This window comes from Stegodyphus dumicola, chromosome 5 (genome assembly GCF_044657685.1).
Source record: "Stegodyphus dumicola isolate Sdum_Otavi_A_Nest chromosome 5, ASM4465768v1".
Classification (NCBI taxonomy): Eukaryota; Metazoa; Arthropoda; class Arachnida; order Araneae; family Eresidae; genus Stegodyphus; species Stegodyphus dumicola.
This window is the reverse complement of record NC_140772.1, coordinates 19,833,737-19,846,847: the sequence shown is the minus strand read 5'-3', so window position 1 is coordinate 19,846,847 and position 13,111 is coordinate 19,833,737. Positions and strand designations below refer to the sequence as shown.

The window sequence follows — 13,111 nt, the reverse complement described above, 5'->3', positions numbered from 1 at the left end:
CATCCTTTAAAACGTACAAAATCTAGTGAGTAAAAATATTTATATTGTTTTTTACTGATGAATATATTAATGAATGAATTATGAATATATGAAGTTATATTGTTTTACTGATGAACTGCAAGAAACAAAATATAAATATGCAATTAATTTTGTTCTTTTTTCATGGTGGGGGAGTATAGATTTTTCTGTCTATTTCTGTGTTTTATTCAGTGATGGATAACGAAAAGTTTCTTATATGTCCATTTAAAAAGTGCTATGTGAAATGTTGTGAACATTTCTGTACCATTGTTTAAAACTGAAAAATTCCATAATTGTTCAATATACAGTAGGAAGTCTGAAATACATGCTCGTTGAGACTTTGGTGATTCTGGGTTTTCTGGATATTTGATCATCAGTTTAATACTAATAAAATGACATGTTGAAATTGTAAAATTAAAAGTATGAAATAGTGATTTATGACCTTAAGGTAATCAAAATTAAAAAAATGCTAAATATTTATTTGCTTTATTGAACATTCCTTTCAATGTTTGTTTCATTTACATTCTTGTTTTGCACTAATACATCTTCTGTATTTCTATAGGTAGACATAATTTCTTGTTTAGTAACAAAATTCCATTCTTCAAGTCCTGTACTTGCCGTGTCGACAGTTCGCACTAAATTGTGAGTCGAAATTTCATTCTCAGCTACTTCTCTGTCACTTTCTTCATTGTTGGTAGCAATATTTTCTGAATTTAGAAACCACACTATGCATTTCGCTTTCTGTTAGTTGATTGATGATTGGACACTATCATTGCAATGAAAAACTTATGTTATATCATCTGCATTTGTTACCATCTCTTCGCAAATTTTGTCAATTGGAAAATTTCACTTTTTCTTCATGATATCTGAAAACCTTCAAATTCACAGTTATGAGATCGGCGACTAAAGACATGTTGTTCTGCTAAATTTTGTCTTGTTTCTATGGCACACTGACTAAGTTAAGTTTGAATTATATTAGTTGTTATACTTATGCCATTTCTAACATAGTTATCTGAATCCCGAATTAATAAGTTCTCACATATGCTTAAGACTTATCCATGGTGGGTGCTAGACATTTTGGGGCCCAGTGCAGTGACTGTAGGTCCTGAATTCGGCCTTAAATTCTAAAAGATTTGCTGATGATAAATTTTGCATAATAATCCCTTTCCTAAATTCTAAAAAATTTGCCTCCTTTAAATTTTACCACCCAATGCAGCCACACCAGCTATGTTGCTTGTCCTCTGCCTCTGCTTATCAGAATAACAAATGAGTTCTCGATTCAAACAGCACTAAAAGTTATCTTTTGACCTATGAGTATCATTTATAAAATCTGTTTTTTGCATATGGAAGGAATTTTTTGTTAAATTTCTCCTCGTTAGCACACATAACACATTACAGTAATGTCAACATAAAAGGTTGCCTTGCTATTTAGTTTTCAAATACTGGTATTTTAAAAATTCGCTTAAACATCGTTGCATGAATCATTTCTCCAGCTGCTGTGTGTTCACTGTCGTGCAGTAATAAAAGCAAAAACTGATAAGTAATAATTTGCCAGGTTGCTATCAGGCATATAATCTATTCAAGGGGTGTAAAATCAATGATGTTTTGATTTAGAATGCTTTGGTTTGAGGTGTATGCCAAGCAAAAATGCAGCTATTATTGATCATATGATTTATGTTACTAAAAATTGTTTCTTCAACATGATAATATTTTATTTAGTTCCAAAGTGAAATTGAGACTCTCCATATTTTATTATGAAAAAAATATTAAACATGCATGCAAATAACATACAAAAAAGTTTTTAAAAAAAGGGAGGGACAGTTTGGAGGACCGAGTTTTAGATCATTTGGATACCGGGCATCTGGATTTCAGACTTTGAATTGCATTTGGAATAGTTTAACTACATGTCTGATAGAAATTTTATTTATGCTGAATTCTTAAGTTTAGTTGCATTTTGATGAAATTATGCTTTGTAATATTTTGGAAATTAAAACTTTTTTATTTTATTTTATTTATTTATTTTATTTTATTTTGTTTTGTTGTTGTTACTATGTTGCATCTTCCTTCCCTTGTGAGCATAATATTATTTCTTAAATATCCTCAATGATAAAGTGATCAAATGACTGAGTAGTTTAGCCATAAATCATGGCAATGCTTAATTACCAGCTGTGCAACCATTTAAAGTAATAATATATGCTGTTTTAAAACTTCCTTTGAGAGAGAAGAAATGTCTACCATACGAGCACTAATTATTATCTCTTATTAATGTAATCGAAGGATGATTGAAATAAATAATGTGTCAGCAAAAGTTCAAATAAAAATGCCGCGGCACACAATGAATTGGAAGTTGATCTGTCAGCACTATCTTTATCTTTAGGGCAGATGTTTTTATTTTATTTGGCTTATAATTCCTTACTAAATGTAGTATTTCATCTCGATGTACTCCGTCTTTGATATGATTTAAATCAAATTCCTCTTCATTATAATTCGCTTCCGATAGTGAAGAAAGTGACACAGGGGTTATTGAAAATGAAAAAATTTTTATTGACAAATTAGTCGGTATTCTCGACACAGCAATTATAGGACCTGAACAGCAGAACTTTGTAACTGAAGAAGAAATTATGTCTGTTTATAGACTTAAAGAGAAAGTATTATCATATAAAACGAAGCAACTTAAACAACTTACATTGAAAGAAATGTTTAATAAAGTAAACAAATAAATATTAAGCTTTTTTTTTTTTTTTTTTTTTAAATTTTGGTACCCTTTAGATCATAATTGTTCTTTATTTCATAAATTACGGTTTCATGTTTTTAATTTTATAATTTTTGCATGCCATCTTACCAGATTTAAACTGATGATCTATAATCCGGAATCGCCAAAGTCCCGACAAGTCCGGATTAACGACTTTTGACTGTATATATTTTATTCATTTTTAATAAAAGGGCAAACAAACCTGTAAACAAATTTTGTCACTTTTGATAAATAAGATCATCTGTGATTCAGAAAGTAATAACTTGAAACCAAGTAAAATTTCAGAGAAAAATAAAAAAATTATGTTTTCCATTTCTTCATATTTTAGTGCTGACAGTTTTACGCAAAGAAGGACAAACATTCAGGCATATAATAGAAATATAAAGGCTAGAGATGAAAATATGACATTGTTTCACAGCCTACCTCAATAAATTTCATTCAGTTTTTTTTGGTTAATTTGTTCTCATATTAATCAAACCATTTTCATTAGATTTGCCTATTCATCATTAATATTAATTTGCTTTCCTAAGTGTATAAATATAAATTTGTAAATAAACATGCGAAATACAATATAGATTTCAATAAGCAAAATAAGGGATTTTGTAAACAAGTGAAACCTATATTGATAGCAGAATTGTTATTTGGAGATTTAAACCCTCCCTTTTTTTTAAGTTAAAACTACTTGATCATAAGTGGTATGTGTATTAAAAATGTAAATTGTAATAATTTTTAATATTGTAATAATGTAATAATTTTAAGAATTCGAATAAAAAGTTTTCAAAAAGGGCTTAAATTGCAGGAAAAGAAAAGTGGATTTTTCTCTCTTAAATCATTTAAAAAAAAAAAAAAAAAACTTTCATAAAAACAGAATTTAGTGTTCAGGAAACATGAAGTCATATGATTAACACTATAAAAGGAAGTGTTTTAAAATTTTTCTTAATATAGTGCTGAGATATGTGGCTATTTCTTATGTATCTTGCTGTTAAAAATAAATATTCTATCTTTATAATGCAGGGAAAAACTCTTACAGTTTCTGCTGAGAATGAAAAAGCCTGACGGATCTTTTACTTTGCATAAGGGTTCTGAAAGTGATATTAGGTAATATGCTTATTGGTGTATCTAAAAATCATCTTTTTAAGTCCATTCAATACTATTACAGAAGATTGTCAGGGGTGTATATATTTATAAAATAATCCATTTTTTTCCATAGAGGTGTGTACTGTGCTTTATCTGTGGCAAAATTAACAAACATATGGTGTCCAGAATTGATAAAAGGAACTGCTCACTGGGTTTCACGGTTTGTACCTTTTTCATATTCATTTGAAAAATCATGAGATTTTAAAATAGTTTCTTTGTACATCATTTTAAGACAGTTTGGCATATGTCTATCTTTTCTATTAGACAAATATATTCTGCTGAATATTTTGCCTGAATTACATTATATTACTGGAATATGAATTATTTGGATTTATTTATCAGACTGCTTGTTGTAGACCGTGTAAACTTATTAATTTATACTTGTGTTTTAATGTGTAAATAAATCTGTGCTTCTCTTTAAGAATCTGTGTAATTGTAGGTATTGTTATTTTATCAAGAAAAAATATCTTTATGTAGTTTGGGTTAAGTAAACTAGGTTATGTATTTTGAAAATAATAATAATAATTTTTTGTTTAATTTTTAATATAGTACTTAGTGCAAAAAGAGAGTCAAACAGTCAAAAGTGTCTGGTTAATGTAATAATGAAATTAATTGTAGTGCATAGTATCAGAGTGTTGAGATAAGGAAAGGTGTTAAGCAGCTTAGTTTCCATTGTCAACTAAATCACAAGAACAATTAAATTCATAACTGAATAAGATGTTTTTTAATTGATCTGCCTTGTCATAAAACATATGAAGCTTCTGCACTACTGTTGTTTCTCTTTTTTATTATTGATTTTATTATATCACTTTAAATGTAATATTTCTAGTAAGATAGAGCAGAATTTTTTTTGCTCTTTGAAGAAGATACATCTATGTAAAATTCCGTCAAAGTGTTTAATTTTTTCCAATAAAACTTTCGCCAAGATTGGATAGTCTTGCTTTTGTAATTGACATATTTTTCCTCCGTTTATTAAATGTTGCTCATTAGATAAGGAAGGGGGATAAAATTGTTTTAGTTGATTGTAAAAGTGTTGTACTGTTGTATTTCTAATATTTCACCCCCCAGCAGTTGTCTTAGCAACATTTCAATAAGACTGCACATTTGAAAGTAATGTGAAGAAATCCTTTTTGTTTAAACTCATGTATCTAAAATCAGATGCTTGGAAAGCATTTATTAATTTGATTGCAAATATTAATTCTATCTTTCTTTCTTTATTTTAAGTATAGATGTCAAACGTATGAAGGAGGTTTTGGTGGTGTACCATATATGGAAGCACATGGAGGCTATACATTTTGTGGGTTTGCTTCTTTAGTTCTCATGGGTCAAGAAAATTTAATTAATATTAATAATTTATTAGTAAGTATCTCATTTTTTTGTAGTCATTTTAATTTATCTGCCTTCAGCCTTTTAAGATTAATTCTGATTTAGTTACAGTAAAGCCCAATTTATCCAAACTAATTGCAGCAGAGCAATTTCAAAAAAACTTGACCAACCATATTTTCATAAAATAAAACTGGCTCTTTTTTGCACATCTTATTTTTAATAGTAATACTATTTCTCAATATATTTAGAATAAAGTAGATTTTTATCTACTGATAAAAATACAGAAATACTTTTCTGTGCTAAGCTTACTTTTTAGACACACAAAAGTAATGGTATATATTTGAAATTGCAAAAAAAAATTCCTTCTGCATATGGGAAGATTCAGGCAATGGGTGACTTTTCTTCCACCTTCTTAAGTGCAAAAATTGCATTTCGTTATAGAATGGCAAAAATTCACAATGCAAGATATTTTTTTTATTTTATTGAAATAATTAATACTTAAATTTTTAGAAATTTATTCACTTTCAAAGAAATCTTTTAGTGCACTGCATAGTTTTACTAACAAATCCATCAGCAATATAAATGCATGAAACTGATTACGTGGAAAATGATTTCTTAGCATACTCATTTTTCACACGAGTATATTGCGGTCACTTGTTTACATTTGAATTATAAAAAAGTGAAAAAATTTGGAAATGACTATTTGGTAGGAGGGTATTTATTTTATCTTCCTGCACTTTTCTTCTTAAACTGAGTTATATGACAGTTAAAGCAGTTTTTATATTTTGATGAATTGTGCTGGACAACTTAATAGCATATAGTCATGTAATGATAAGGATAATGGGAAAGAAAAAGGTTTGTTGATACAAAAACAGTTTAGGATTGAACGTATATGTTAGTTTCATCATAAATTAACACTTGGTTGACATCTACGTAAATTTAAATCTAAATTCAAGCTGTGAGTTTAAATTTTTATATTAAACATGGTAAATGTCACATATGATTAAGTTTTTAAGTAAATATAATAGTAAATTTTGATAGTAGAGCTGAATTTGTTTTATGGAAGTTTCAGTGGACATAATACATTGCTACCATATGTTGTTACTTAATATTTGGGTTACTATTAGGCATTTTACCCTATATTTTCAATTTAAAGCTGTTTGATTGAATTTGAATCATAAGATGATAAATATATTTAAGAAATACGAATTTCGAACAACCTCACTAAAATATTTAATATTTATTATATTTCTTGGAAGGTGTTTTTTTTTAATCACTGCATTTTATGAAATGGTGCAATTAAATATCATGGTCAGACTATTTTATAATGAAATCAAACAAACAGGGGGGAAAGTTCAATATGTTAGCAAATTTTATAATAAAATAGATAGATGAAAAAAGATGGAAATCTGAATAAAAGGTGTAGAAACATGCCTTATATTTTTCTTAAAACCCTTTATTTAGTTCTGTTTTTATTTAGTTGTATTTTTATTGTAATTTTATGTATCTGTATGTTCAATTATCAAATTCTATGTTTAGCTAAAGATGTATTAAAAGTCTTATTCATAGTTTGATGTAAAATTAAATAATGTTAATTTAGAGGTGGCTTGTGCATCGACAGATGAAATATGAAGGTGGTTTTCAAGGCAGAACTAACAAGTTAGTTGATAGTTGCTACTCTTTTTGGCAAGGTGGCACTTTCCCTCTGATGCATAGAGTCTTGTGTCTAATGGGTAAGTTAAGTGCTTTTAAACATTTACACACGTGGGATATAGTTACTGAAAAACAAAATGCTTAAAAATGACATTATGTCATGAATTGAAAATGAATCAGATTATGGTTTTATACACGTAACGTATATGAGTACTAGCAGTTAAAAAGACATAACTTTAATAACTAAATGCAGAGATACTTTGAGAGTAAAAACAACTATAGCTTATTCTTTTGATCATTTTGCAATAAATATGTTGCTTTTCCAGAGCATTTATCATTCACATGGCTTCACAAGTGTTGCCATTGTGTGAGATACAAGGCCTTTAATTTCATTTTCATGCAGCCTGAAAACAGGCAGTAGAGTGTTGGCATGCAGTATGGCTTAGATCTTTAAAACCGTAACTGTAGTTGCTTAACAAATTGAGCAGGATAAAGGAAGCTCAATTTGTAAAGCAATTACAATTGAAATTTAGTTTTTAAATATTTTAATTTTTATTTCATGTATTAATAATATATCTAACTGATGTACTTTATCATGTAGTTAATATAATTTACTATGTATTCAGTAAAGGAATTTTATGAATATTTACATAATTATTCTAATGAATGAAAGGTTATTCTTTTTCCATACAATACATACCCCCAGTCATTCAGTTTGTTAATATTATTTTATATCATTTTTAATGTGACATAGTAGCTATAGCTCATAATATAAATCACAAAATTATATATAAAAGTGAAGCTTGAATTTTCACGAATCTTTGTTTTGAAAGGTACTATGGTTGCAAAAATTCCATACAGCTCATCAAGCATCAAAACAGCAAATACACACAGTACATCAAAACTCATGACAACAATTTGGCCATAAAAAGATCACATGTTTATGACCACCAGCAAATCACTTCATGTGGAGCAGCACTGCTTCAATTAATATTAATTGTTTAAGTCTCAGGGGGTAATGAAAAAACTCATGTTAAAAGGAGCTAAACTGTGCTGTAATCTTTCTTTTCATTTTATGCCAAAAAACACCATGGAACACAATGGTGCTTGACTTATTGACGTCAAGAAACGCCAAGCCATTTTTATAGTAGAATTAACTCTATATTTTATAAGGTTGTTGATGTATCAGTTTGTACAGAGTAGAAGAAAGTATTAATTCAGTATGCTTTGACAAACATAAATGTTACAAAATTAATTATTTTTTAACTGAAAAAGTGGGGTTTTTTTAATTTTAAAATATTTTTATTTTGTAATATTAGTTAATGTTTAGTATCTAATGTACTAGTATTATTGGTTTATAAATAATTTCAATATGTATTGAATAAAAAATTGAAAATAGTGGCAACTAGAAATAAAATATATTTCTTATATATGGATTACACACACACATGCACAAAATAAATAAATAAAGATGCAAATAAGAATGAGTGAACTAAAGCATGCCAAATTCAATAAAATCCAAACATGTCATTAGTTATAAACCAAATGTTTTGACATGGATTTGAAGGGTGTAGTTGAGCTGATTGAAAATCAGATGGCTAAAATTCAATGCGAGGGCCTCAATAAACATTAACATGAGAACAATGGAATGTACCCTTCATAGTGCAGATTTCAGGATCAGACTTCTAGCCAGAATACACCTGATGAACACACAATACAAACCTATGCCACTTAAGAAATACAGTACAATGTCCGTAATTCGGACTCGTCGGGACTTCGGCGATTCCGGATTGGGGTTTTTTCCCAGATTATAGATCATCAATTTAAATCTGGTAAGATGGCATGCAGAAATTATACAATTAAAAATATGAAACCATAATTTATGAAATAAAGAGCAATTATGATTTAAAGGGTATCAAAATTTTCAAAAAAAAAGTTTAATTTTAATTTGTTTGCTTTATTGAACATTTCTTTCAATGTAAGTTGTTTAAGTTGCTTCGTTTTTTGTGTTAATACTTTCTCTTTAGTTCTATAAACAGATATAATTTCTTGTTCAGTTACACTGTTCAAGTCCTGTAGTTGCTGTGTCGAGAATACCGACTAACTTTGTCAATCGAAATTTTTTCATTTTTAATAATTTCATTTCTCTGTCACTTTCTTCACTATCGGAAGCGGGCACGGGTAAACGCTTTACGCGCATGTGTAGCGGATGCGCGCATTAAACGCACATGCGTAAGTTTGTGTCTTTGAGGTCTGGATTATAGATCATTCCGGATAATGGACATTCATATTATGGTACTGTACCTCCATTGGATACCTGATGACTAAATATAAGTAGTCTAGTCAGATCAGTTGTGTTTCTCTTTGAAGCAGATAAAAGAATCTGCGTGCTTAAAAAAAAATTCATCAAGCCATGGAGACTACATGTCAACAAGAGACTGTACAAGTCCTGTAATAGTTTATGATTTATTTAGTTGGCATATTGAGATTATGGTATGTTTATAAATGTTTCTGACAGGTGAGCGTAATGTATTAACCATTTCTGGAAAGTTAACTTCTTTCATTCTCTGCACTCATTCTGATAGGTTTGATGACTTCTTACAAGACTGTACAACCTTACAAATCTAGCTGCTCAAAAGTATAACTAGGCAAACTCTTCAACACTTTTTATCTGCCTGAATTCTTGGATCTGAAATGCCATATACTATAGGCTACAGAAATTGTGCTCTTCCAAATGCAACTAAATTATGTAATACTTTGCAAGAAATATGGTACTCATTGTGTACAGATTACTTCAGCATAATCATGGAATCCATGCCTCATCATATTTTTGCAGTTTTCTTCTCATGTGAGAGCCTAAAATAATATTAAAGGGAGGTTAGGGGAGGCATTTAAGTGTATTAGTAATATTTTTTTAAATAAATAAAGTAACATTAAAAAATTATGATGTTTATTATAAAAGTAAGTTCTTTCAATTGCAAGAATAGTTGAAAATCACTTGGAATCAGTCAGGGCTGTACGGCAGATGATTCATTTGTTCTAAACCGAAGAACCAATGACATTTTGAATCACATGAACAGAATGTGGCCTGGTATTGTTGTGCAATAAAATGACGTCATCTCTAAGCAAGCCACGTCTCTTGTTATGAATGGCATGTCGCAGGTTTTTCAGTGTTGCACTTTAAGCTGTAGCATTGACAGTTTTGTCTTTAGTTGTGAAATCTGCCAATATTACACCTTATCCATCCCAGAAAACAATGCACATGATTCTGCATGTGGAAATGGTCTGTTTGACCTACCACTGGATCAGTAAGGCAGGGTGCTTCCATTCCGCTGATTGTTGTTCCAATGATAGCCTGATATATGAAATCTAAGTCTCATCACCAATGATAATGTGATTCAACAGTTCATCCCCCTCAGTATTGTACCAGCTTGGAAAGGTCAAAGCAGCAGCAAAATGTTTGCATTTATACTTCTCAGCAAGCATTTTTGGTAGCCATTGTGGACAAACTTTTTGGAATTAATCCTGTTTGTTAATCAAAAATCCATTGATGCTGGCTGCTAAAGAAAAGGTATTTTAAATACCAAAATTTAGCCTTGATTTTTCTCATTTAATTAAGAGGTAGAACTCTCTATGCAGAATTTAAGATTGTGAGTGAGGTCAAGGTAATTAAAGGCCTTTCATTGTTAAAAAAAATGAACAAGGTATCCGACTAAGTTAATTTTTCATTGTAATTTTTCGCCTCTGATGATAAGAATAAAGGTTTTTCAATTTTTTGCAAGCTTTCGTAAAAAGAGCTTCCAAAATCTAAAGTATTTTACTATGTAGCTTCTTAATTAAGAAGTAACTATATAGGACTGTTTGAGAGGCTTCAGATTAATTAAGCATGACAGAACTTCAAACATTTGTATAATATATCTTGCTGCCAAACAATAACTTAATGTAGTCAACATTATATTTTGCTTACCTTTTATGATATAAATAGGTGCAGTAGCTAGCAAGTTGCATAGCAGCACCACAGGTCTGAGGTTCAATTGTGGGGCTGGGCAGGGTTTACTCAGCTTTTCATCCCTTGAGTGGGGAGATAAAATGAGTATCCCAGTGTTTAGTCCTCAAGTTAACTTGAGGACTAAACACTAAGAGTCCTGCGACAAGCTGACAACTTATCTAAGGTATCTGCTCATGCGCCCCGCATCTCACAGTCAAAAAAGCAGATATCAGGGCACTGCAGGCCATGGCTCACTAAGGGTTGTTGCACCATTTAGTTTTTATTATTATTATTACTGATATAAATGTCCCTTTTATCACTGTGAAAGAGTATTATTTATGATTGTTTAGGTAATTTAACCATCACGTTGTGATTCACTTGTATATACCCCGTGTCCTCAAGTGCTTGATATATGATTATAGGCAATATAGTCAAAAGTCGTTAATCCGGACTCATCGGGACTTCGGCGATTCCGGATTATAGATCATCAGTTTAAACCTGGTAAGATGGCATGCAGAAATTATAAAATTAAAAATATGAAACCGTAATTTATGAAATAAAGAACAATTATGATCTAAAGGGTGCCAAAATTTACAAAAAAAAAAAAAAAAAAAAAAAAAAGCTTAATATTTATTTGTTTACTATATTAAACATTTCTTTCAATTTAAGTTGTTTAAGTTGCTTCGTTTCATGCGATAATACTTTCTCTTTAATTCTATAAACAGACATAATTTCTTGTTCAGTTACAAAGTTCTGCTGTTCAAGTCCTATAATTGCTGTGTCGAGAATACCGACTAATTTGTCAATCGAAATGTTTTCATTTTCAATAACCTCTGGGTCACTTTCTTCACTATCGGAAGCGAATTATAATGACGAGGAACTTGATTTAAATCATATCAAAGACGGAGTACATCAAGATGAAATACTACATTTAGTAAGGAATTATAAACCAAATAAAATAAAAACATCTTCCCTGAAGATAAGGATAGTGCAGACAGATCAACTTCCAATTCATTGTGCGCCGCGGAAAAACTGTTTCTTTTTTGTTTTGTTTGCTTAATTTCTTTTATACATCATTCTAGCTTTATTATAGTATTTGAATAGAACATGTGGCAAGGATTAGATAATTCTTTAAATGATGTAAATATTGTGCATTCTGAATTATAATATGAACGAAATATAATACTGTTAAGTGAACCTAGCGCCAGAATGTTGCTATGGTAAACAAATAGAGTGAATTTTAAAGAATACATTTATTCTATTGTGGTTTATGTGCTGTCGGAGAAGAAGATTTAATTTAATCCAATACGTTTAAATGAAATGCAAGAAAAAATGCGTATAATTTAATATTCCGTACAAGGAAGTCATGTGGTGTACACATCAGATTTTTTTACTATAGCAAATCTGGAAGATCCACTGTCAAGAAATTAAAAGAAAATGTTAGTAGCAAGATGTTAAAAAGCTAATGAATGAAAAAAAAATTAAAGCAAATGCAATAAAATTAAATCTCGAATTAAATGAAGATAGGGTATGGTTATATGTATTTTTAACACTAAGATAGGCAATTACTGTTAATATATCAGCAAGGTGACATCAGTATCAGTTAATAGGGTATAAAATCATATTTGCTGAAGAGCAGCATCCTATCTATATAATATAATTATGAAGTAGTTGATAATAATAACTTTGAAGTGAAGACACGAAAAATGAAAAACTTAATGGAATATTTTAAAGTATCATTTGTATTCAATTTAAAAAAGAATCTATCCATAATATTTAATGTCTAATAACAGTACATTAAATATCTAAGTAATGAATGTTTAGGGTACAAGTCTTACAGTTTTATATGCAGTAATTATCTAATAATCTAATTTTTTTTTTATTTAGAAAATGAAACAATGAGCACAGACAATTGGTTATTTAATCAAGGAGCTCTGCAGGAATATTTGCTAGTCAATTGCCAAACTCCTCACGGTGGTCTCATAGATAAACCAGGAAAGTGAGTTGAACACTTAACATTGATATCTTGATTAGTGTTTTTATGATAATTGCATAAATCAGTTAAGTCGAGGTTGTTTCTTAATGCAACTGCATTTTAATTTTCATATTTAGTCACATATGGTAACATATAATATTTTTATGTTTTTTTATCATAGTAGTTAATTCATTTTGATTTCTTTGTAAGTCTTGTACTTTTTAGAAACTATTCAAAATGTATCTGATATTTGAAAACAGCT

At 29.6% G+C, this 13,111-nt stretch overlaps 1 protein-coding gene across 2 annotated transcripts in view; it reads left to right on the top strand.

Moving 5' to 3' along the window:
- Fntb (Farnesyl transferase beta subunit) overlaps positions 1-13,111 on the top strand; it is a 90,205-nt gene that overhangs the window by 64,760 nt on the left and 12,334 nt on the right. For both annotated transcript variants that reach the window (XM_035367493.2, XM_085816486.1), the window contains exons 7-11: positions 3,785-3,868; positions 3,981-4,067; positions 5,137-5,266; positions 6,834-6,966; positions 12,762-12,873. In XM_035367493.2, coding sequence (XP_035223384.1) covers positions 3,785-3,868; positions 3,981-4,067; positions 5,137-5,266; positions 6,834-6,966; positions 12,762-12,873 — 546 coding nt within the window. The remainder of the gene's footprint in view (positions 1-3,784; positions 3,869-3,980; positions 4,068-5,136; positions 5,267-6,833; positions 6,967-12,761; positions 12,874-13,111) is intronic.